The following is a 27,475-nucleotide window of genomic DNA, read 5'->3' as shown; positions in this document are numbered from 1 at the left end:
CCTGAAAAGACAGCTCCATTACGCCTGCAAACATCTGCCCAGGCAATGAGTTTTACGATGTTCTGTTCCCACGAGCCTTTATTTTACGCGTCGCTGTCAAAATACGGCGCGGAAAATGGCGGCTCGTCAAAAGAAGTGCAGGACACTTCTTGGGACATTTTTGGAGCCGTTTTTACATAGACTCTATTGAAAACAGCTCCAAAAATGGCCGTAATAAACACCGTGAAAAACGCGAGTTGCTCAAAAAACGTCTGAAAATCAGGAGCTGTTTTCCCTTGAAACATACCCTTAGATGGCCGTCTGATCCCACCAAAATCGGCAGGTTCGGCCGACATACATCTAATGTGTATGGCCAGGCTTTAGACTGTTAAAGTGGAAAGACCCTAAACTCAGTGACGCAAATCAACTCCAACAGAAAATGTTTTGGCATATCTTACTTCAGCATCGACGGGAGCTGAGGATAACCCCGGAGTCAGGAGCGGTAAGTAAAAATAGGAGTCTGCTCTGGGGTTTGAATAGATTATTCTCTTTTTTTGCCCTTGTCTGCGGTCTGAATTTACTTAGGGGTTTAGTTTGGCGTTTGAATTAATTTTGGTGTCTGATCTGAACTCATTTTGGGGTCTGAATTAATTTAGGCGTTTGGTCTGGGGTCTGAATTAATTTTGGGGTCTCGGGTCTGACCAAACATATTTTTTCCGCCTTTGTGGCACGAGGACTGTTACATCCCTCATGTTACAGTCTCGATATCTTTTGAGATCGCTTGTCTTTTCGGCCAACAATTCCATACCTCCTGTCTTGTCTGATAACGACTATTAGATATCTGCTTACATGAGGGGATTTACCGTTGACAAAGGATAATTTTTTGGTCATAAAAAAGATTTGATTAACGACAAAAATAGCCATTTTTCTCTGATCGTACAATTGCTGCAAGTTTACAGAGGCCAATAATTGCAAACTTTGACTCAATATTATGATTTTTTTTTTACACGATAATCGCCAAATCTAAAAGGCCCTTAAAGGCTATGTAAATATTTGAAGGCAGATGTTTTATTTTTTTTAATAAATGAATGTTTTATTTCATTTTGAACGACTTTTTATATAAAAAAAAAATAATAATTACTTTTTGAGATACAAAGAATCTATATCTTTCGGTCAGAGACAAATCTTTCAGGTTAGCGGGTGAGTGCAAGATACAGCTTCTATGAATACAGGATACTGTATTTTAAAAATTATTTTTTATAAAGAACACTTAAAAGTTGTTAAAAATTAAATAAAACGTTCATTTTTTTTTTTTTTTAATTGTCTTCAAAAGTGTACATAGTCTTTAAGACTTAATGCTGAGAGATGGGAGGGGGATCAGCAGAAGGGAGGCATCTGATTAGCTGAGAGCCAGGGCCGCATCCTCCATGAGGCGAGATCAGTTTCTCGCCTCAGGCGGCGTGAGGCCTGCTGCCTTTGAGGGGGCGTCGGCGCCACTAAAACCAGCCGCCGCCACCCCCCATTCCTGCACTAATTGTACCTGCATCTATAGGATGCTGATACAATTACATGCATATGCGCTGAATGGCCGGACAAGTTCCGTCACCGACCATTCAGCGCCTTACAATGACGCTGATTGGCAAGGCAGAATGACTTGCCCCGCCAATCAGCGCCTTTCAAAGATGCTAGCTGCGCGATGACCTCATCACGCCGCTTTCGTTGTTGAAAGGCGCTGATTGGTGGGGCAAGTCATTCTGTCCTGCCAATTAGCGCCTTTCAGCGATGCTAGCGGCGTGATGATGTCATCGCGCCGCTTGCGTCGTTCAGCCCCAGCAGACCTGCTCAGAAGAGAACAGGCCTGCATTGACACAGGAATGGGATCAAGGTGAGTATGTAAAGTTTTTTTTTTTCCACTTAAATTGTGAGTGCCATTATCTACAGGGAGTCAGAAGATGAAGAGAAAAAATGCAGTGTAATTACGGGTATTGGCGCCAGGCTGAAGAGGATCAGGAACGGAGTCAAGTGCATAGGATCTAGGAGATCTTTTATTGAGAAGACGACGCGTTTCTGGACCGGACTGGTCCCTTCTTCAGGTCAGTATACAATAGTTGCACGTGTAGTGTGCACATATATATGCAGTAAAAAGACCGGGAACACACCGGTGCACAACACTTCAATTTACATACAAATTATCAAGAGCCGTTACAGGATAACAGATCCTTCGTGGCTTCAAAGTTTAAAACATCATGGTTTATACAGATAATATATGTTATTCACACATATTCACATGTGTTCTTGTACATTTATTCATGATTGTGTACGTTCTGTTCTAGCATCATGTTTTTCACATAGATTCTCATGCACCTTTTTCTCAAAGCCGTTTTTGAGCTGTTATACTTTAATGCTTTAAAGTGTTGCCATAGTATCATGATGTTTATATTCATTCACATATGTGAACGAAAAGTATTTTAACAAATAAAGACATTTTGTTTATTTGTACGTGATCTGCAGTATGCAACCTGCTGTTTAGTTGCGGTGCATCTGTGTCTCTTTCCATAGTGATCCTCTTTTCACCATGTTATCCCTTGATAGAGGATCGTTTTGGGATAGAGATAAAGATTTTAATTATTTGTGATTAGATGGCATATAAAGATGTTTATAATACTTTTGAAAAAATTCCAATGTCAAAAGCCATTTTTTTGTATTACTTGAAGTACTGGTTTTTTTATCAAATCAGAAAAAAATTATAAAAACCTTTGGATTTCTCCATACAAAAAAACTCATAAAAAATTGTTGCTATAAGATAAATTTTAAAATTTCAATAAAAAAGTATCAGTTTCATTATATTCGTTGTGTATAGAATTATGAGAATATAAGATTGCAGACAGTCAGGCTTTTTTATCTTGCTTTATTTATCAAATACCTTGATAAAGCGTCTGAAGGACGTGAAACAGTTGGCTCTGTTGTCTTTTGAATCCCGTGTTGCCTGCCTCAATCTTGGAATAAAGAGAAAACTTTTGCAAATGGTGAGTGCCGTGCTGTCTTCTTTTCTACATGTCATTTGCTGAAACTAACTTCCACATGCACTGAGCACCGCCAGACACTACAGGACCCAGCGAGCTGAAGCACAGAGTCTGTAACATTGCAAGCTAAGGCAGTGCCAACCATTTTTCATTTCTACATGTTGCACTTTATTTACCAAGTCATTTTGCCCTGCCAATTAGCGCCTTTCAGCGACACTAGTGGCGCGATGAAATCATCCGCTGTTGAAAGGCGCTGATTGGCGGGGCTAATCATTCTGCCCCGCCAATCAGCGCTTTTCAACGACGCAAGCGGTGTGATGATGTCATCGCGCCGCTTGCGTCGTTCAGCCCCAGCAGCCTCAGAAGAGAGCAGGCCTGCATTGACACAGGAATGGGATCAAGGTGAGTATGTCAAGTTTTTTTTTTTCCACTTAAAGTGTGAGTGCCATTATCTACAGGGATGGGGATCTATATGTGGAGCACAATCTACAGGGGGCTATATGTGGGGCACTATATACAGGGAGCGCTATATGTGGGTGGCTATCTACAGGGGGGCTATATGTAGGGCACTATCTACAGGGGTGGCTATATGTGGGCCACTTTATACAGGGGGCACTATATGTGGAGCACCCTCAACAAGGGGGCTATATGTAGGGCACTATCTACAGGGGGGCTATATGTACAGCTCTATCTACAGGGGGGCTATATGTAGAACGCTATCTACAGTGGTGCTATATGTAGAGTGCTATCTACAGGGGGGCTATATGTAGGGAACTATCTATGGGGGGCTATATGTAGGGCACTATCTACAGGGGGGCTATATGTGGGGCACTATCTACAAGGGCTATATGTAGGACACTATCTACAGGGGGATGTATGTAGGGCACTATATACTGGGGGCTCAATGGGGGCACTATCTACAGGGAGCACTGTGTATGTGTGTGTGGGACACAGTGTATGGTGCTATTATAATCAGGGACACTGTGTATGGTGCTATTATAATCAGGGAAACTGTATATGGTGCTATTATAATCAGGGACACAGTGTATGGTGCTATAATAATCAGGGACACAGTGTATGGTGCTATTATAATCAGGGACACAGTGTACGGTGCTATCATAATCAGGGACACCGTGTATGGTGCTATTATAATCAGGGACACAGTGTATGGTGCAATTATAATTAGAGGTGCAGTGTATGGTGCTATTATATTTAGGGGAGTAGTGTGAAGCATCACGAGAATTTTATCTTCGTTTATAGGTGTAGAAATGTTTGAAAAGTGAGAAGCTGAAGACATCAGAGTGGGAAACTGCAGAAATGGGCTGTTGCCGGGAGAAGGTATCATAGAGCTCTGGACCGGATGGAGCAGAAAAGAGAAAAAGAACAACTAGAATCTGAGATAGTCCTTGGTGAGTCACATAATATAAATATTTATTCTGCCTCTAATCAGTACTGTAGTCACTGTATGATCTGCAGCGAGATGATGGGTGGTATGATTTTTTTTTTGTGAAACAGCAACTCCTACTGGGGCCAAGGAAAGGAGTCAGATTAGGGAATGTTATAGGCCTGTCTAAAAAAAAAATGTGTTTTCAGGGCACGTTTAAAACTGTGGATATTTGGGAATTAATCTGATTGTCTGTGGTAGCGCATTCCAGAGGACTGGGGCAGCACGAGACAAATCTTGGAGACGGGAGTGGGAGGTTCGGATTATGGAGGCTTTTAATCTAAGGTCGTTGGCAGAACGTAGAGCACTGGTAGGGTGGTAGACAGAGATGAGGGAGAAGATGTAAGGAGGTGCAGCACTGTGGAGCTTTGTGGGTGAGAAAAAAAAGTTTGAATTTAATTCTGAAGGGGATGGGCAACCAGTGTAGTGATTGGCACAGGGTAGAGGCAGTGGTGTAGCGGTTGGTCAGATAGATGAGCCTGGCTGCTGCTTTGAGGATAGATTGGAGAAGGGATAGTTTAGTGAGGGGAAGACCGACTAATAATGAGTTCCAGTAGTCAAGATGAGAGTGAATCAGAGCAACAATAAGAGTATTGACTGTTTCCTCAGTAAGAAAAGGGCGGATTCTGGAGATATTTTTGAGGTGAAAATGACAGGAGCATGTAAGCGTTTGAATATGAGGAGTAAAGGTAAGATCGGAGTCAAAACTAACCCCAAGACAGCAGGCGTGCTGCCTACGAGTTATGGTAGTGCCACACACTGAGATGGAGATATCAGGTTTAGGTAGGTTAGTAGACGGTAGGAACACAGGGAGCTCAGTTTCAGATAGAGAGAGGACATGATGTGAGAGACCGCGGACAGACAATCACTGGTGTTTTGTATTAGAGCAGGGGTGATGTCATGGGAAGAGGCATATAATTGGGTGTCATCAGCATAGAGCTGGTACTGGAAGCCAAATCTGCCGATAGTTTGTCCAATAGGCACGGTGTAGAGAGATAAGAGGAGCGGACCTAGGACTGATCCCTGAGGAACCCCGATAGCAAGGGGAAGAGGAGAAGAAGTAGAACCAGCAAATGACACACTGAACGAGCAGTCAGAGAGAGAGGAAGAAAACCAAGAGAGAGTTGTGTCTTTAAGGCCAATAGAGTGGAGCATGTTAAGTAGGAGTTTGTGGTCTACAGTGTCAAAGGCTGCATTTACTGTCCAATTTAGCTGCCAAGAGATCATTTGAGACTTTAGTAGGGGCAGTTTCTGTGGAGTGTAGAGTTCGGAAACCAGATTGTGAGGGGTCTAGAATGGAGTTAGCAGAGAGATAGCGGATAAGGCGAGAGTAGACCAAGCGTTCCAGGAGTTTGGAGATGAAGGGCAGATTAGAGACTGGTCGGTAGTTACCAGCGCTGGATGGGTCAAGAGTTGTTTTTTTCAGTAATGTGTTTATAATGGCATGTTTAAAAGAGGAGGGAAAGATACCAGAGGAAAGAGAGAGGTTAAATATTTTAGTCAGGTGACTAGGGTAGGCTGGGGAGAGGGACTGGAGGAGGTGTGAGGAGATAGGATCACTAGGGCAGGTAGTGGGACGAGAAGAAGAGAGGAGCCTGGAGACTTCTTCTTCTGTTATTGGGTCAAATGCTGAGAGTGAAGAAGAGGGAGTGCGGGAGGGAAAGGGATCGATGTTACTAGGGGACTGGGAGATAATATCATGCCGGATGTTGTCAATTTTAATTTAAAAATAAGTGGCCAGGTCTTCAGCACTGAGATCGGTGTCTGCACATTAGGACTAAGGAGGGAGTGAAAAGTATCAAAGAGGCGTTTTGGATTATTAGTGTGGAGATGAGGGAGCTGAAATTGACTTGTTTGGCTCTGTGAAGGGCAGAGTTGTAAGTTTTGACCATAAATTTGTAATGGAGGAAATCTGCAGCCAAATGCGATTTTTCTCCACAGACGTTCGGCACAATTCAAGCACCGCTGAAGAAAGCGGGATTGAGGTGTGTGTCAGGGTTGTCATTGTCTTAATCGGGTGGTTCAGAGTGTAGGGGGGCTGCTTCATCCAATGCATTTTTGAGAGTGTTATTGTAATGTTTGGTGGCCAGATTCAGACAGCAGAGGGAAGAGATAGGGGACAATGAGGACTGTAGACTGTCTATGAGTTGCTGAGTGTTAACGGCATGTAGATTTCTGTATGTCTGATACGTAGGCATAACCTGAGGAGGCATAGTATATTTGATAGTAAAGGAGAGAAGGTTGTGGTCAGAGAGTGGGAGAGGAGAGTTAATATGTGCTGAGCTTTGTTTTGGTGCTGTATATATGTACTGAGCTTTGTTCTGGTGCTGTTTATATGTACTGATCTTGGTTCTGGTGTTGTATTTACGTACTGAGCTTAGTTCTGGTGTTGTATTTATGTACTGAGCTTGGTTCTGGCGTCGTATTTGTCACGGTCACAGGGTATGTGGACCCACTAGGCCGCTCCGCTGTAGCGGAGAGGCAGCTCACCAGGTCACAGTCTATATGAAAATCAATAGTAGATAGTAACGCTTGGGTACCTGAACTAGTCTAGAAGGTGGCTGTGGCTTCAGCACGGATGGAGGCCAGTGCAGCAGGTAGCGCCAGATATGACGGGCAGTATCCGATGTGGCAGAAGACACTGGTCGTGGCAGAAGACATTGGACGTGGCAAACGACAGCAGGTGCAGTAGACACGACTCCAAAACCGGTAGGCACAGGAACAAGAACAATACGGGATACAGGAACAGGTAACGGGGCACGGGTAACAACTGGAACGGGAAACACTAAGGGACCATTTGCAAGACAGACGGGCTGGGCAGTGGCGTAACTACCGCCGTAGCAGCAGTAGCGGCTGCTACGGGGCCCGCGGCATGAGGGGGCCCGTGACGCACGCCGGCACGGGCCCCCACCATGGCCGGAGGCTCCGCTAGCAGCCGCTATGGCTGCTACAGAGGGACGCCACTGAACACTACGGCAGAGCAGGGAGGTATCTCCCCGCTCTGCCATTAACTGGTTCCCGACCGCTGGCTGTATTTTTACGGCCAGCGGTCAGGGTCCTTAAAACTCGAGCCATAGACTTTCTACGGCTCGGGTTTTAACTTGCTGCCCGCGCGATCGGGCAGCTGAATGTCGGGTCTCCGGCTGTCAGTGACTGCCGGGGACCCTGAGGAGAGGATAGAAGCAGCTTTCGCTGCTTCTGTCTTCTCTGATCACTTGTACACAGCGCTGAATGCGCGCTGTGTACAGGAATAGAGACAGCAGCAGCGGCGCTGTCTCTATTCCTCCCGGGGATCATGTGACTGGTCACATGATCGCCGGGTGCCGTTAGTGGCAGACTGTTGCTGGGTCTTACAAGACCCAGCACAGCCCTATTAGTGACAATCGTCACAATGAGAGGGCTGATTTCCCCTGTAACTGTTACAGTGGAAAAACATGGTGTAAAAGAAAGAAAAAAAATATATAAAGTTCCCCAAAAGTCTTCTTTGACCTTTGGGGGACAGACCATAGTAATAAAAAAATAATAAAGTAAAGTGCAAAAGAAATGTAAATAATAAATACACATAAAATACTCACCCCAAAAAAAAAACGTTCCCCCCCCGCCAATCATTGTTGTAACGCTAGCTCTGACCCAATTACCCTAATATAGACATGTAATATATAAACATTTACTGTAGACAATGACGATCACAAATAAAAGGTCTATTTTAGGGTAAAACTATGTTATTACCAAAAAAATAATAGCTGAAATGTAAAAAAGCTTATTTTTTTACTATTATTTTCAAACTTTATGAATAAAAATTCTAAAATAGCAAAAAAGGTTTGTATAAAAACGATAAAAAATGAAACCTGCATTTTCTACGGAAAAAACATTGCAAAAATCACGTCGTTAGCCCAACAAATAAAAAAGTTAGCCATTTAACTAACACGTGCTAAAAATGGCTAAACGGTGTCTGGTCCTGAAGGCGCAAAATAGAGCAAAAGACATGTATCCCCTCTCCACAGGATCTACACAGGACAGGGGATACATGTGTGATCGCTGGCATTGATAGGGAGAATGGAGGACTGAAAGTCCCCTGAAGTTCTCCATCACAAACCTCGGACTTCCGGGGTCTGTGTCGGCAGCTCCGTAGAAATGAATGGAGCGTCGGTCGTGCTTGTGCGCATGTGTGGCCAGCGCTCCTTTCATTTTTATTGAGCTGCGCAGACGCCGGAAGTCGGTTAGTCATGGAGAACTTGGGAGGACTTTCAGTCCCCGGTTCTCCCTATCGCTGCCAGCGATCACTCATGTATCCCCTATCCTGTGGAGATCCTGTGGAGAGGGGATACATGTATTTTGTAGGACACACTGTAGGTCGCATTTTTTTGTGAGGGGGGACGCTGTATGGCGTTCCCTCTAGGGGGAGAACGCTGTATGGCATTCCCTCCAGGGGGAGGGGTGGCTATATGGCGTTCCCTCCAGGGGGGGTGGCTGTATGGCGTTCCCTACAGGGGGGGGCTGTATGGCGTTCTCTACAGGGGGGGCTGTATGGCTGTCTCTACAGGGGGGGCTGTATGGCGTTCTCTACAGGGAGGGCTGTATGGCGTTCTCTACAGGGGGGGCTGTATGGTGTTATCTACAGGGGGCTGTATGGCGTTATCTACAGGGGGGCTGTATGGCGTTCTCTACAGGGGGATGTATGGCGCTATCCACAGAGGGGGGGCTTTATGGCGTTATCTACAGGGGGGGGCTGTAAAAAAGGCACTATCAACAAGGGGGGGGTTGTGTGACACCCAGGGGAGGGGGGGGCCCCAGTCAAAAGTTTGCTATGGGGCCCAGTCTTTCCTAGTTACGCCCCTGGGGCTGGGGCCTTCTTATAGGCCAGGAAATCATGGGCCATTGATGATGATGATTTCCTGATGTGCGTGTGCTTGCCCTTTAAGGACGGGCACGAGCGTGCGCTCGAAGCCTACGGGACACAGCAGAACGGAGTGGAAGTGAGTGCTGGCATCTCCTAGGAAGGAGATGGGGACCAGCTCTCACAGATCCTTGGCTGCGGGCGTCGGGAGGGGTGTAAACCCGACGGCCCGTGGCCATGGACGCTACAGTATCCCCCCTCTTCCGCTGTTGCAGAATCTCGAAAGGACCAAGGAACCTGGGAGCAAACTTGTATGAGGGTACCTTCAAGCGAATGTTCCGAGAGTACAGCCAGACTTTAGTACCCGGAAGATACTGAGGCGGTTCTCTTCTCTTTGTATCTGCCTTTCGCTTCATGCGATCGACTGCCAGAAAAATAGAGCACCGGGTCTGTTGCCAGATTTGCAGAAAATCTCCATATGCAGTGTCAGCAGCGGGTACCTGAGATGAAGTCGACACTGGAAGAGGGACTCTAGGATGTTGACTGTATACAATGTGAAATGGAGTGGAAGTGGTGGACTCACTTGTGTGGTTGTTGTATGAGAACTCGGCCCATGGAAGAAGCTGTACCCAGTTATCGTGCTGTGAAGAGATGAAGTGGCGGAGATAATTCTCCATGATCTGGTTGATCCTCTCAACTTGTCCATTGGACTGGGGGTGATAGGCTGAGGAAAAGTCCAAACTCACATCCAGGAGTTTACAGAGGGCTCTCCAGAACTTTGAGGTAAACCCAGCAGGATAGGATTGATAGCCTTAGTTAGTACCAGGAAGGTGATCTGTTCTGAGTGAAGAGCTCCGACCCGTAGTGTCAACGGCTCTGTGATGAGCATAATCGGATTGGGCAATGGTAGACCATTGACAGAGGCAACAGCCAGGTATCTCTCGAGACAGACTGTGGGTAGACTTAAACGATCCACTAGATCCTGCTGGATGATATTAGCAGCCGCTCCAGAGTCAAGATAGGCGGACGAAGGATGTGACGTCTCTCCGGAGACGATGGCCACAGGAATCGATAATTTGGGAGAGGTTTTAACGTTTGGAGAAGTTCCACCTAGAGTTGCCTCTCCAACCAACCCTAGGTACTAAGGTTTCCCGGTTTCTGTGGGCATTGGTGCACAAAATGACCTTTAAGGCCACAATACATACATAGTCCAGAGGAGCGTCTGCACGGCTTCTTCTGTTCAGATAACCGGACTCTGTCTACCTACATGGGTTCTTCAGGTCACGCACTAAGGGAAGGCAATAGTGGTCTCTGCACCGAGGGTGCTGGTCTGTGGACACTGCTCTCCTGTCGAACCTCTTAAGTGCGCTCCCGGATTCTCATATCAACCCGGGTGGCTAACAGGATGAGGGCATCCAAGGTAGAAGGAAGGTCGCGGGCTGCCAGTTCGTCCTTGATGTGAGAGGACAGACCCTGCCTGAAGGTCGCCACCAGTGCCTCATTGTTCCATGCCAGCTTGGCTGCCAGGGTACGGAAGGAGATAGCATACTCCCCTACTGTGGAACCCTCTTGCTTGAGGGTCAACAGAGTAGCTGCGGCAGAGGATGTTCGACCCGGCTCCTCGAACACGGCACGAAAGGAATGCAGGAACAAGACTAGGTCCGAGGATACAAGTCCTTGTTGCTCCAAGATTGGGTTCGCCCATGCGAGGGCCTTGCCAGTGAGGGGGGAGACAATAAACGCCACTTTGGCCTCCTCGGAGGGGAAGAGATGAGCCCGTAGCCTAAAATAAACCGTGCATTGGTTTATAAATTCTCTACATGCTCTGGGATCACCATCGTAGCGAGGAGGAAGAGGCAGAGGAACTGTGGATCCGGAACAAATAGGAGGAGTAACGGGCAGTGGCACAGTAACAGCTTCAGGAGGAAGAACCGGAGGTGGAACAGTGAGTAGATCCAGATGGACCAGGATGGAATTCACAGCCTCAAGGAGTTGATCCTGACGTGTGCGTAGGTCATGCATCTCCATCTGTATCTTCTAGACTGCGGTCTTGGGCTGGCCAGCGGGTTCCATGGCCTGAGCGTACTGTCACGGTCACAGGGTATGTGGACCCACAAGGCCGCTCTGCCGTAGTGGAGAGGCAGCTGACCAGGTCACAGTCTATATGAAAGTCAATAGTTTGGGTACCTGAACTAGTCCAGAAGGTGGCTGTGGCTTCAGCACGGATGGAGGCCGGTGCAGCAAGTAGCGCCAGACGTGGCGGGCGGTATCCGATGTGGCAGAAAACATTGGACGTGGCAGAAGACACTGGACGTGGCAGAAGACACTGGATGTGGCAAACGACAGCAGGTGCAGTAGACACGACTCCAAAACACTGGTAGGCACAGGAACAAGAACAATACGGGATACAGGAACAGGTAACAGGACACGGGTAACAACTGGAACGCAAAACACTAAGGGACCATTTGCAAGACAGACTGGGATAAACTAACAATGCTCAGGCAAGGATCAGAAGGGCTGGGGCCTTCTTATAGGCCAGGAAATCATGGTGATGATTTCCTGATGCGTGCGCGCCGGCCCCTAAAAGGGAATGTGTCGCTAGAAAAAAACAAAACTTTTCTTAGTTAAACAGTTAGTATATAAATGATTACACATTATTTAAATTTTTTTTTTTTTTTCACAAGTCAGGAAATATTATAAATTAGATTCTAATTTATAACATTTCCATGTGCTGGTCACTAGAGGGAGCAATTCCCAAAATTGCAGGATTGGCATGTGGTACAGCAACCTCATTGCTTTATGCTGCAAAATTGGAAAAGACACACTCACTCTAGTGTCCTCACACAATCCCCCCTCCTTTATCCTGGCTAGTGCCAGGAGAAAGGAGGGGGTTGAATGTTCAAACCTCCTACACTGTGTGCCGCCATTTTTTGAGCGAATGCACAGTGTAGGAGGATTAGATACAGTGATAATCACACAGTATAACACGAACATACACACACATCACATACACAAACATAACTTACCTGCTCCTGCCGCCGCCGCTGCCTCCGCTGCCTCCGCTCCTAGTTCTTGCGTCTGGACATATGGCCGGAAGCCGCAACCGGACGTCGTCATCTTACTGTCCGGCCGCGGCTTCCGGTCCACATGAAAATGGCGCCGGATGTCGCTCTGCCAAAGACCTTCCTTTTGGTCTGTGTGGGAGCGGCGCATGCGCCGTTCCCACACAGATGGCGTACGCTATAGTGAATGGAACGGCTCCCGTTTGCATTCTCTATGGGGATGTATGTGCCGTATTCCATCTCTGTATGTGTCGTTAATCGACCCATACAGAGATGAAAAACAAAATGTCAGCCCCCATAGAGAAGTAAAAGAAAGAAAAAAGAAAAAAGTGCAACACAAAAACACAAATAAATAAAATTTATTTTAATGACATACTAAAAGCAGTAATATATAAAAAAAAAGGACGGGCACGAGCGTGCGCGAGCGCACCCTACGGGACACAGCAGAATGGAGCGGAAGTGAGCGCTGGCGTCTCCTAGGAAGGAGATGGGGACCAGCGCCAACGGATCCATGGCTGCGGGCGTCGGGAGGTGAGTAAACCCGACGGCCCGTGGCCATAGACTCTACAGTATTTATGTACTGAGCTTGGTTCTAGTGCTGTATTTATGTACAGAGCCTGGTTCTGCTGCTTTATTTATATACTGAGCTTGGTTCTGGTGTTGTATATGCATACATACATATATATATATATATATATATATATATATATATATATATACAGTAAAGGAAACAAGTATTTGATCCCTTGCTGATTTTGTGAGTTTGCACACTGTCAAAGACATGAACAGTCTAGAATTTTTAGGCTAGGTTAATTTTACCGGTGAGAGATAGATTATATTTAAAAAAAATAAGAAAATCACATTGTCAAAATTATATATATTTATTTGCATTGTGCACAGAGAAATAAGTATTTGATCCCTTTGGCAAACAAGACTTAATACTTGGTGGCAAAATCCTTGTTGGCAACCACAGCAGTCAGACGTTTTTTGTAGTTGATGATGAGGTTTGCACACATGTTAGATGGAATTTTGGCCCACTCCTCTTTGCAGATCATCTGTAAATCATTAAGATTTCGAGGCTTTCGCTTGGCAACTCGGATCTTCAGCTCCCTCCATAAGTTTTCGATGGGATTAAGGTCTGGAGACTGGCTAGGCCACTCCATGACCTTAATGTGCTTCTTTTTGAGCCACTCTTTTGTTGCCTTGGCTGTATGTTTCGGGTCATTGTCGTGCTGGAAGACCCAGCCACGAGACATTTTTAATGTCCTGGTGGAGGGAAGGAGGTTGTCACTCAGGATTTGACGGTACATGGCTCCATCCATTCTCCCATTGATGCGGTGAAGTAGTCCTGTGCCCTTAGCAGAGAAACACCCCCAAAACATAATGTTTCCACCGCCATGCTTGACAGTGGGGACGGTGTTCTTTGGGTCATAGGCAGCATTTCTCTTCCTCCAAACACGGCGAGTAGAGTTAATGCCAAAGAGCTCAATTTTAGTCTCATCTGACCACAGCACCTTCTCCCAATCACTCTCAGAATCATCCAGATGTTAATTTGCAAACTTCAGACGGGCCTGTACATGTGCCTCCTTGAGCAGGGGACCTTGCGGGCACTGCAGGATTTTAATCCATTACGGCGTAATGTGTTACCAATGGTTTTCTTGGTGACTGTGGTCCCAGCTGCCTTGAGATCATTAACAAGTTCCCCCCGTGTAGTTTTCGGCTGAGCTCTCACCTTCCTCAGGATCAAGGATACCCCACGAGGTGAGATTTTGCATGTCCCAGATCGATGTCGATTGACAGTCATTTTGTATGTCTTCCATTTTCTTACTATTGCACCAACAGTTGTCTCCTTCTCACCCAGCGTCTTACTTATGGTTTTGTAGCCCATTCCAGCCTTGTGCAGGTCTATGATCTTGTCCCTGACATCCTTAGAAAGCTCTTTGGTCTTGCCCATGTTGTAGAGGTTAGAGTCAGATTGATTAATTGAATCTGTGGACAGGAGTCTTTTATACAGGTGACCATTTAAGACAGCTGTCTTTAATGCAGGCACCAAGTTGATTTGGAGCGTGTGACTGGTCTGGAGGAGGCTGAGCTCTTAATGGTTGGTAGGGGATCAAATACTTATTTCTCTGTGCACAATGCAAATAAATATATATAATTTTGACAATGTGATATTTTTTTTTTTTTATATAATCTATCTCTCACTGGTAAAATGAACCTAGCCTAAAAATTCTAGACTGTTCATGTCTTTGACAGTGGGCAAACTTACAAAATCAGCAAGGGATCAAATACTTATTTCCTTCACTGTATATATATATATATATATATATATATATATATATACACACACACACATGTATATATATACTGAGCTCGGTTCCTGTGCTGTATTTATGTGCTCAGCATTGTTCTGGTGCTGTACTTATGTACTGAGCTTGGTTCTGGTACTGTATATATATGTACTGAGCTTGGGTCTGGTGCTGTATATATGTACTGAGTTTAGTTCTGGGGCTGTATATATATGTACTGAGCTTGGTTCTGGAGCCGTATATGTCAGAGCTTGGTTCTGATGCTGTAATTATATAGGATATATTTATAAGAAAAAAATTGCAGGGCAGATGGAATCGTTTTCAATTCATTGTCTATTTAATGGGAAGCTGTCATGTAGTTTTAACCACTTGAACCGCCACCATGCAGTAATACATGACCTGACAATATTTCCAAACATTCCCCTGTATTTTTTATTTCAGATGCAGCAAAATCTATAAAATCAACTTTCAAAACGGCGCGCACTATATGCTAATTACTCATTAAAGGGTCATGGGGCGGTGCCGCTATCCTTAAGAGTCTGAGTCCTGCCTCCAAACCCACCTTTCCGTGCTTGATTGTCATCTCCCTGGCTGTTATACATCACTACCAGTCTCCTCCAACTTTCTTGGATGCACCATTGCCTTGTGCTATTTCGGCACGCAGCTTTCAGCGAGGTGTACTCTTCCCGGCTTCGTCACTGCACGCCAGGGGAGTGCAAGACAACGGTGCAGCCGCAAGAATTGGAGGAGGATGGTAGTGATGTAGAACAGCCAGGGGGATGTCAATCAAAATCTGGGGGTGCCATTTTAATTTTCACCTCAGGCAGCAGAAAAGCTAGAATCGGCCCTGCTGAGAGCACACAGCACAGCTCTGACATCACATCTGATAGTAGGAGAGGAGAAAGAAAAATGAAGACCAATCACTACCCAGGTTGGAACCAAATAATAGAGTCGTTGTTCTTTAATGGGAAAGGTTTTTATTTATCTCCAACTAATAACGCGTTTCTAGGCAGAATACTTCTTCAGATAGATGGTATACCACACCTGGAAGAGCTTAATAATTTGCATCAGCAAGAATGGAGACAGAATTTTTACATTTACAAAAAGCAGAAAAGGGAAGCAAAAAGACCCTAAATATCTGTCATTACTGACTGCACAACCTGTAATATACAACTACCACTGTCAGGCAAATATAATATCATATAGAACATGAGAGAACTGAAACGTTCCTGAACACATGTATTATTGTGGCGGAGGTAATAATGATTAGGGTCATGTTATTGATGCCATACCTTATTGCATTTATGAATATAGACACTGTATCCAGAAGGTGTGAAATGTTGAACTGGAAAGTTACCATGAATGTGATCTTCAACAAGAGAAAAATAGAAACATTTTTATATTATTGTTTCAGCAGTTTTACAGATTCACTATCCAGCGTTAATAGTACCGCTACACTGTCTTACGGTTCTTTCCAGCTAGGATTCACCAAGAAAAATATTGACATGTTTCTATGTTTCTTTTTTCTTATAAGATAACCTTTATAATATTCTACTGAAATATGGTGATGTCAGAGTGAACTGACCCTACTTCATAGATCATTGGAAGTTGCATGACGATGCCAGACAGACCCTTTCATAGCAAAGATTTTTCTATCTTTTTGGAAATGTGTTTTTCGCCAACATAGTATAGGACTGTATCCTTCAAGTATCCTCTTGTTTTCTATGAGTCAGACGTATGCCAAAGTGTCTCCTTTTGACATATGTTTTGTGTAATATGTCAAGGATACCTTAATTTAGTATAGGCAATGTCATAGAGCTTTACTCTATGCTAAAATAAGTATACTGTATCTAACATACACAGGAGAAAAGGAAGAAGTAGGCAAATGTGTGGCATACTTTGGCATAAGTTTTTGTCACACATTTTATTTTGGTATAAGTTGGTTAAGTTCACATCAAACAAGCCAAATTTTCCCAGTAGTGAGCCCTTCAAATGGATCTGACATCAGAATATGCAGTCCAATTTAAGGGCAGCATATTATCATGACAGATCTTATTAGCTATTATACAAAAAGTACAAAAAAACAAATATTGTATTGTGTGCATAATAGTCGAGAAGGAACAATACAGCGGACTCATAGTTATAAGTCCACTGTATTCATGAGTCCGGCGCTCCCCGCCTTTCCCCATACCAATTATTGACAGCTGTCACATATCTGCCTGTACACTGTAGATTGCATGAACTATTTGGCCACCTTTTATTTAGATATAACTGTATTAACTTACCGATTCACCCCTTTTTAGGAAGGGGTATCCAACTTTACATGCAAAATCGGTATCTGACTCACAGCTCACTTTTGGCTTATCCTGTGATAAAAGAAAAGTAAGGGTCAATGATTAGATGAGAAAGCTTTTCTTCCTAAAAATAAAAAATGCCACTAAATATACCGTATATTCATAACTTGTTCTTCTTTTGCCTAGTTGTTAAAATTCAACTCTTTTAGTTTGTCTTATCTGTCACCCAGATTTCCAGGCAGCTTAGTCATACAGTGACATATCCTTTCTGCTCTTCCATTACTGCATCTCTAGACATTTTTGGCCGAGGACATGATAGGGGACTTATAGGACATTTTCTCTGTGGAATAATAGAATTTGTATAGTTTACCTCTAGTCCAGCTAGTATAATATTTGGAGAATATTTCATTGTTACAGTAGGGTTATATGCACTGTCCCAGTTGTTCCTTAATGTCACAGTTAAGTTGAACTTGTCCTTGTTATATTTCACAACTGTCTGGTTAAAACTAGAAAAAAAAAAATAGAAAACATGAATCAGATAAAGACAGTGACACTGTATTTTCCAAATTCTTACATTTGAACACCCAGAGGTGTAACGTGAATTTCCTTGCCCAAAAGCAAAATCTGTAATGAGGCCCCCCACCTACCATGGGCCTTATTTGTGGCAGAAGAGCAGTTGGACACACTTAAGCACCAGGGCGGGATACAACTGCTATCTCAGCACCTCCAATAGCTAAGCGCCAGAAAAAAATGTAACATTTGGCATGCAGTTATAGTAGTACAGTGATCTACAAATTGGTACCCTGCATAGTTTCCAGTAACCCCTATTGTATGATTTGTTATTGTATTTTTTGTTCATTTTTTTCACGTTGAAAAATATTCAATAAAAACAAATTGGATAAAACAATAAAAAAAAATCCTGTTCATTGTAACTTTTTAATCTTTTTCTTTATAGATTTTTTTAGTGATGCATAAAATTATACCAGTTTGTATAAAATGTTATTTATGCTTTAAAATATCTTTTTTATTGGTTATGATACACAAACAAGAAATCACAATAAACATATACATATCTTAACCCCTCCCCGCACCTTGGCGTTAATGCACGTCCAGGTGAGCAGTAACTTCGCGCACCTGGACATGCAGTTACGTCCGCGCTTTAACAGTTAACCGCCGCATGGCACTACACCGCAGCGGCGGTTAACTGTGCAGGGTGTCTGCCCTGCTCTCCGTGTTGTCGATCAGCGGCCCGTCGCCTCTGATTTTGCCAATTAATCCCTTAGATGCGGCGGTCGATTGCAATCACTGAATTTAAGGAGTTCAGAGCAGATCGGCTGCCCCCACATGCATTTGCGGGGGCTGACAATGATTGTCGTGCAACCGGAGCCCAGACAATGCCATGTACGGAAGCCTAGGAAGACAGTTAGAATGCATTACACTACGTAGGTAGTGTAACGTATTCCAGCAGCGATCAGAGCTACAAGCCTTCAAGTCCCCTAGTGGGACAAGTAAAAAAAAAAAGGTAATAAAATTGTTTTAAAAAAGTGTAAAAATACAAGTTATAAGTTACATTAAAAAAAAATGCTTTTTTCCCTATAAAAAGTATTTTATTATTGGAAAAAAAACTGAACACGTTAAAAAAGTACACATATTTGGTATCACCGTTTTCGTAACGAACCAAACTATAAAACTATAATATTATTTTTCCCGCACGCTGAACACCCCAAAAAAAAAGGAAAAAAACAATGCTAATCACTATTTTTTGCTCACCACCCCTCCCAAAATCTAGAATAAAAAGTGATCAAAAAGTCGCATGTACCCCAAAATAGTACCAATAAAAACTACAACCCGTCCCAAACAAAACAAGCCCTTACACAGCTTTTTTGACTGAAAAATAAAAAAGTTATAGCTCTAAGAATATGGTGACAAATAAAAAATGTTTTTATAAATAAGTGATTTTTTTTGCGCAAACGCTGCAAAACATAAGAAAACTATATACATATGGTATCGCCGTAATTGTATCGACCCGCAGAATAAAGTAAAATTGTCATTTATAGCCCACGGTGAACGTCGTAAAAAAAAAAAGAATAAAAAGCATTGGCAGAATTGCTGGTTTTTGGTCACTTTGCTTGCCAAAAAATGGAATAAAAAGTGATCAACAAAAAATCGTATGTACCCTAAAATGGTATCAATGAAAACTACAGATTGTCCCGCAACAAATAAGCCATCACACAGTTCCGGTGAAGAAAAAATAAAGATGTTCTGTCTCTCAGAATATGACGATGCAAAATGTGGCACCATTTATCAGTGCGACACCGGCCACACATTTGCGGATTATTATTTATTTACCCCATTGTTATACCCTCTTATTATGCCCCTAGTGTACTCCACACAGATTACATATGCCCCCACATTATAAACTGAAACACCAGCAAAACGCCAAACAGAACTACTTCCAAGCTAAATCTGCGCTCCAAAAGCCAAATGCCACTCCCTCCCTTCTGAGCCCTACAGCGTGCCCAAACAGCAGTTTACGTCCACAGATCTGGCATCGCCATACCCGGGAGTACTAGGTTAATATTTTATGAGGTATTTGTCCTCAGTGGCACAAACTGGGCATAACATATAGTGCAATAAAATGGCATATCAGTGGAAAATGTTAATTTTCACTCTGCACCATCCGCTGCGCATTAACCCCTTCGCACACCACGACTTAATAGCATGTCGTGGTGTGTGGGGTAATGTATGGAGTGGGCTCACACGCTGAGCCCGCGCCATACACTGCGGGTGTTAGCTGTGTATTACAGCTGACACCCGGGACTAACGGTCAGGAACAGCGATCGCGCTGTTACAGGAGCCTTTAAAAATGACAATATACTGAAATACATTAGTATTGCAGTGTACTGTACCAGCTATCTACTGATTGCTGGTTCAAGTAATTGAAATAAATATTTAAAGTAAAAAAAAAAAATATTTTCCCATTTTTTCTCTAGAGTAAAGTAAAAAATAAAAAAAAATACACAAAATTGGTATCGCTGTGTCTGTAGAAGTCTGAACCATTACAATATACTATTATTTAACTCGCACGGTGAACGCCTTGAAAAATGAAGAATTTAAAACGGCAAAATCACAGTTTTTTGGTCACCTTGGCTCTACCAAAAAATGGTATAAAAAGTGCTCAAAAAGTTGTATGTACAAAAAAATGGTACCAATAAAAACGACAGATTGTCCCGCAAAAAAATAAACCCTCACATCGCTCAATCCCCAAAAAATAAAACAAGTTATGCCTCTCGGAATAGTTTTTACTTTGTAAAAGTAGTAAAATATAAAAAAACAAAACTATAGAAATTTGGTATCACCGTAATCGTATTGAGTCGCAGAAAAAGTTGTCGTTTTTACTGCACGGTGAAAGCACTAAAAACAAAACCCAAAAAACAATGAAGGAATCACAGTTTTTTCCGATTTCAGTCTGCAAAGAATGTTATTTTCAGTTTCCCAGTACATTAAATGGTACTTTAAATGGTGTCAATTAAAACTACAACTCCTCCCGCATGAAATAAGCCCTCACATGACTCTATTGATGGAAAACTAAAAAAGTTATGGCTCTTGAAAAACGGGGAGGGAAAAACTAAAAAGAAAAAGAAAAAAATGGATCAGTCCGGAAAGGGTTAATTAATTTCTAACGATAAAACATGTATGACCACATGTGGGGTATAGCTGTACTCGGGAGAAATTGCTTTACAAATGTTGGGCGACTTTTTCCTCCATTATCCTTTGTGAAAATGAAAAAAATTCAACAATTTAGTGGAAATAATGTTGATATTCATTTTCACGGCCTAATTCTAATAAGTTCTGCGAAAGACCTGTGGGGTCTAAATGCTCACTATACCCCAAGAAAGATTCCTTAAGTAGTTGGTGTAGTTTCCCAAATGGGTTCACTTTTTGGGGGCTTCCACTGTTTTGGACTCTCAGGGGCCTTGCAAGTGCGACATGGCCTCTGCAAACCATTTCAGCTAAATTTGAGCTCCAAAAGCCAAATAGCGTCCTTCCCTTCTAAACACTGCTGTGAGTCCAAACAGTCAGTAGTTTATTACCACATATGGCGTATTTCTGTAATCGGGAGAAATTGTTTTACAAATGTTGGGGTTCTTTTTCTTCTTTATTCCTTGTAAAAATTTAAAATGTAGATTTTCACCTTTACAGACTAATTCCAATGAATTCAGCAAAACAACTGTAAGGTCAAAATGCTAACTATACCCCTAGAAAAAATTCTTAAGGGGTGTAGTTTCCAAAATGGGGCCATTTGGGGGGGGGGGGGGGTTCCACTGCTTTGGTCCTTGCAGTGCATTGCAAACGCGACATGGCACTGAAAACTATTCCAGCAAAATCAGAAATCCAAAATCCAAATGGTGCTCCTTCCCTTCTGAGCCCTGCTGTGCGTCCAAACAACAGTTTATGACCACATATGGGGTATTGCTATAATCAGGAGAAATTGCTTTACATATGTTGGGGTGTTTTTTCTCCTTTATTCCTTGTAAAAATTAAAAATGTCTACGTTTTTTCAGAAAAACTGTGGGTTCAAAATGCTCCCTATACCCCTACATAAATACCTTGAGGGGTGTAGTTTCCAAAATGAGGTAACTTTTGGGGGGTCTTTACTGTTTATGTACCACAATACCTCTTCAAACCTGACATGTTGCTTAAAATATATTCTAAGAAAATGGAGGCCCCAAAAATCCACTAGGTCCTCCTTTGCTTCTAAGGCCTGTGTTTCAGTCCATTAGCACACTAGGGCCACTTGTGGGATATTTCTAAAAACTGCAGAATCTTGGCAATAAATATTGAGTTGCATTTCTTGGATAAAACCTTGTGTGGTACAAAAAAAAAATGTATTACAAATTAATTTTGGAAAAAAAATAAAATTAAATTTATACATTTCACCTCTACTTTGCTTTAATTCCTGTGAAACGCCTAAAGGGTTAAAACACTTTATGAATGCTGTTTTGAATATTTCGAGGGGTGCAGTTTTCAAAATGGGGTGATTTATGGGGACTTTCTAATATATAAGGCCCTCAAAGCCACTTCAGAACTGAACTGGTCCCTGAAAAAATAGCCTTTTGAAATTTTCTTGAAAATGTGAGACATTGCTGCTAAAGTTCTAAGCCTTGTAACATCTTAGAAAAAGAAAAGAATGTTCAAAAAATTATGCAAACATAAAGTAGACATATGGGAAATGTAAACTAGTAACTATTTTGTGTGGTCACGAGTGATCATCATCACCACTCAGTAATGTGTCTGTCTTATGTCAGATTTATGGTAAGGCCTCTTGCACACTTCCTTTGGCTGTTGTACGGCCGTTAATGATGGATCCATGAAACATGGACGGCTTCTGTGTGCAGTCCGTTATTTCACGGACCAAATCAATGAAAAGGCCTAGACTGCTCCGTCAAAAACGGACAGGAGTAGGACCTGTCCTATTTTTGACGGAACGGACAAACGGTTCCCTTAAAACAACAGAAGTGTGCATAGCCCCATTGAAATGCATGTGTCAGGGTGCTTGCTATCTGTTAAAAAAATGGATAGCACCCTGGCAAAAATAACTGAAGTGGGCATGAGGCCTTACAGATTCCAAGGAAACCAAAAGTTCTGTGCTTTGTAATGGAGTGCTGCAAATCCACAGAGAAAAAAGGACCAAACGGCGCTGCTCGTGAAGAATGTCAGATGGAATATAATATATAAATAAATAGTAAATTTATTGAGAAGGAGTAGGCTACGCGTTTCGATGCCGGACCGGCGTCTTCATCAGGCCAATGTATACAGTGCGGTAGTTGCACGTTTATATACATGGAGGAAGTAAAAGTGAATTGGCTAGGAATTTAGAAAAAAAACGCCAACATGGGCGGGTCAGAGGTCAGACAAAACAAGTTATACAAGCGTTTACATGATGTTTACAAAACATGTTAAAATGACTATAACATAAAACCATAATTGTATTAAAATGCCTCTAACGAAAAAAAAAACAAATTTGACCATTTATGACAGCATTAACATTTTTTTAGGGAAGAATATGTATATATGTGTATATATAAAATGACAATCAAGTACTCACATGACTGATATAGAGAAAAAAAGGGGGGAGGGGGGGAAAAATTAATCTAAAGGGGAACGAAAAAATATATTTAACTATGTATACAAGGATACGTGTATATATATCGGCTGGTTTCTAAACAAAACGGCTGGTGAACCGCAGGGTTGAACCGCAAACAGTTCAACACGTGGGACATGAGCCGCACGGTGGAACGCAAAATTGCAGGAATGATAGATATAGGCCGATTTGAGAACGAATCGGCTGATGGAACGCAAAATGGACCGCAAACAATTAGTCACGTGAGACGTGGGCCGCATGATGGCCCGCAAGACAGCAAGGATCCAAGGGCGATTGGACGAGAGCAGACTACGTAAGTAAAAAGATTTTTTCAAAGGTTTTTTTCAAGTTACTTAATAATATATGTATCAGAAGTTACATTTCGGACCGTGACAATATAAGATCGGTAATAGATATATGACAATTGTCATATATCTATTACCGATCTTATATTGTTTAGAAACCAGCCGATATATACACACGTATCCTTGTATACATAGTTAAATATATTTTTTCGTTCCCCTTTAGATTAATTTTTTCCCCCCCTACCCCCTTTTTTTCTCTATATCAGTCATGTGAGTACTTGATTGTCATTTTATATATACACATATATATATATTCTTCCCTATAAAAATGTTAATGCTGTCATAAATGGTCAAATTTGTGTTTTTTTCGTTAGAGGCATTTTAATACAATTATGGTTTTATGTTATAGTAATTTTAACATGTTTTGTAAACATCATGTAAACGCTTGTATAACTTGTTTTGTCTGACCTCTGACCCGCCCATGTTGGTGTTTTTTTTCTAAATTCCTAGCCAATTCACTTTTACTTCCTCCATGTATATAAACATGCAACTACCGCACTGTATACATTGGCCTGATGAAGACGCCGGTCCGGCGTCGAAACGCGTAGCCTACTCCTTCTCAATAAATTTACTATTTATTTATATATTATATTCCATCTGACATTCTTCACGAGCAGCGCCGTTTGGTCCTTTTTTCTCTGTGGATTTGCAGTATTTCTTGACAACAAACTTGGTTTGTTTGTGCACGGATCTGGCAGCAGCTCTTTTACGTTTGTGACATCTAACCGGTGTCCATAACCCTAGGTGAGCAAATTTCTCTATTATTGCCCCTTGGTTTTATCGCTCTTATTTTGCACTATGTGGCGCCGTGTCTGTTTTATCTGCTTTTAGCTTGTAATGGAGTGGACCAGTTACCCTGCAGGCCCAGGCAACGACTCTAAAGTTGGGAGAAGGGTGAGAGAGGTGGGAAGACCATCCTATACCTTAAGGCTACATTCACACGAGCGTGACAGATTTACACGTGAAAAAAATGCACGTAAATCTGTCTGTGTGTGCTGCGTTATGCATCTGTGTGCTTTGCGAGTGGCATGTGTTTTTCACCCACTCACAAAGCACATTTTTTTTGCTTGATGCGCAAATCTCGCACCGCACACAGATGTGCATCCGCATGCGGTGCATGGTTTTCACGCACCCATTCACTTCAATGGTCGCACCAATATAGTACATGCAGTGAGTTTCACGCAGCAGACTTTACAGGGGGGGAAGTTTTGGAAATTAGTTTTTCATATCGGGCTAGAGGTCTGTTCAGGTCACCTTGCAAGATAATATTGCGTAGAATGGCATTTATCTGTGAGCCTATAAGGTGGGATATTTGAGTGTTCCTATTTTTTTTTTTGTGTCAGTTCATTTAAAGTGGGGATACATCTGTGTGCCAGGGCCTCAGAGAGGTCTAGTTGACATTGTATAAGAGAGGATGGGACTGATGGCAAGAATATTATGTCTCCTGGGTTTCACAAATCGCGTAACTGTTAAAGGGGGGAGGAAAAGGGAATGATGAATTCATTCTACTTAAAAGAATCCCAGAAATGGCATGTGGCTAATGTCAGGATATTAAGTTTCCCTCCTGGTGAGGAAGGGTTGGGAATTTATTAACATGAAAAAGAATAAAGTGTAGTTCAGCGGAAATGCATTATTTGGTGTGCGAATATGTAATCCAATCGATCACCCTAGCTAAATTGCATCATAATTTTTACATAGGTCTTGGAGACCTATGCCTCTCTTCCTATAATGCAGGGAGAGTATTTTGTAAGCAATATGTGGTCTATTTTTCAGTCAGATAAATTGGAATATCATTCCAGGCATAGCCGCAATATTACAGGAGTGTTAGGATATTGGGAGGAACTGGAGGAGATACAATATCTTGGGCATTTCTTTAATCATATTTTTTTATGTGAACGACAGGTACCATGAGTCGCTTATCTTTTGTATTTTAAGGAGTAATTGAACCTAGTTCAATTGAAAGAGATCAGAGAGATTAGTCGGTATTTGATTTGGGAGGACCACACGTAGCGGTTACTCCTCTGTATGTGCAATAGTGATCGGGGTGACAAGGAGATATTAATAGCTTGTGATGTGGCGGGGTCAGATATAAAAAGGTCGTTTGTCCGATCTTAACACCTTTAATATTTGTGTCCTGTCGAATAGCTTGTAAAATAGTTTCCATTGTTAACACAAACAGAATAGAGGGTAAGCAACAACCCTGTCTGGTGCTGTTTCTAATATCGAAAGCGGGAAAGTAGGTGGCATTAACCAGAATATTGTGTACATTGAGAAATTAGTAAGAAAGAAAAAGCAACATTTTTGTAGGGTGCGTTTCATATAGGGCCAATTTACTCAGCATCAGTGCTGAGAAGAACCAATGGCAGAGAGCATGTTTTAGTGTAGGAGACATGTTTTAGTGTAGGAGGCACATTTTCCTTACTCTTTATATTGGGGACAAAACAGACTTAATCTGAGTGTATCAGATCAGATAGCACTGGTTTGATCCAAAGATCTAACATTTTCACAAAATACTTGATGTCCATGTTGAGAAGGGAGATGAGCCTATAGTACCCACATAGTGCAAGATCTTTACTTGATTTGCGAATTAGCCAAATTTCGACCTATCAATTGTTTAGGGAATAGCTTCCTCTTGAATATTTTATTATATAAATGTAAAAAGTAAGTAATACCTCTTTCAACAATGAATAGTAGTAAGAATGGAAATCATCTGGTCCCGGGCATTTTCTTTTAGGAGTACCTTGTAGTGCGTCTGTAAGCTCTTTCATAGTAAATGGCTTAAGGAGAAGTGCCGGCTGTTCATGGTATGAAGATAAAAGGACGAAAAAGTTTCCTCGGCACATCGATAAAATATAAGAAAAAGCTTTAATCGTGCATCTCAATTACAATCCAGGGAGGGCACAGGTTAAGCGCGTGAAGCTTACGCGTTTGTAACAAGTCTGTTGTTACTCATATTATACATAGCATATTCAGTGCATGTGTTTTAAAACCATAATTAACCAATCCTGACACCTTTCTTCATATAACTCCACATAAATGTTGAAGTACACACAGGTTTCTTATATTAGAGAATCACAATATATATACATTCGTACATACAAAAAACGTATTAAATATTTATATATTTTTTTTGTTTGGCAATAAGTTGTACAAAGGAAATATGTTGTCAAATATAACATTATGGTAATATATATAGATGAAAACACATATTTAAAAAAGACTTGTGTTTGTTCTAATTAGTTTGGATGTACAAATCAGTTATAATAATATTTAAGTCAGTATGGCAGCAACTATATTTTAGTTTATACAATGACATGTTTTTCGTTTATGGATGACTTGCTCCGACGAAATATGTTCCAAAGAATGTTCCAAAATGTACTGTCTTAAACATATAGACGAGAACAGAACATATGTAAAAAAGAGAGAAAAACACATATTCTAGAACAGTGCCGATGACAAAAAAAAATCAAAGATGAAATACTCAGTGTGCCAGGCAACATGAAAGTTGTATAACACAAACTGTTATAATTGTATGTGACCGAAACCAATTAATCAGTTAATTCAACTTACATTTCATTGTGACCCTTATTCCTGAATTTTTTTGGAGAGATGATCCATCTGTGGTGCATATGAGGGGACTGAACACCAGCTGGGGTGGGGTGCACAAAGGAGAGTGCACAACCTCTGAACACCAGCTAGGGGGAATTGCACACAGGAGAGATTGTGGCTTCTGAATACCAGCTTGAGGTGGGTGCACATAGGAGAAACAGCAACTACTAAACACCAGATTTGGGGGGGGGGGGGGGGTGCACATAGGAGAGACTGTGGATACTGAACACCAGCTTGGAGGGGTGCACATAAGAGAGACCACGGCTACTTACCATCAGCTAGGGGAAATTGCACACAGGAGGGACCGTGGCTTATGAATACCAGCTTGAGGTGGGTGCACATAGGAGAGTCAGCAGCTACTGAACGCCAGATTTAGGGGGTGCACAAAGGAGAGACCACGGCTACTGA

The 27,475-nt window shown here is 42.3% G+C and overlaps 1 protein-coding gene across 1 annotated transcript in view; it reads right to left on the bottom strand.

Moving 5' to 3' along the window:
* Window positions 1-27,475, bottom strand: part of ITGA1 (integrin subunit alpha 1) — a gene marked incomplete at its 5' end in the record, with an annotated part of 230,603 nt that overhangs the window by 40,537 nt on the left and 162,591 nt on the right. Inside the window, 3 exons of the mRNA XM_075854911.1 lie at window positions 15,947-16,023; window positions 16,940-17,020; window positions 17,319-17,454. Of these exons, the coding sequence (XP_075711026.1) occupies window positions 15,947-16,023; window positions 16,940-17,020; window positions 17,319-17,454 (294 nt within the window). The remainder of the gene's footprint in view (window positions 1-15,946; window positions 16,024-16,939; window positions 17,021-17,318; window positions 17,455-27,475) is intronic.

This window comes from Rhinoderma darwinii, chromosome 1, assembly GCF_050947455.1.
Source record: "Rhinoderma darwinii isolate aRhiDar2 chromosome 1, aRhiDar2.hap1, whole genome shotgun sequence".
NCBI classification, from domain to species: Eukaryota; Metazoa; Chordata; class Amphibia; order Anura; family Rhinodermatidae; genus Rhinoderma; species Rhinoderma darwinii.
Note: the sequence above shows the minus strand (reverse complement) of the source record. Positions and strands in the feature narration are given on the sequence as shown.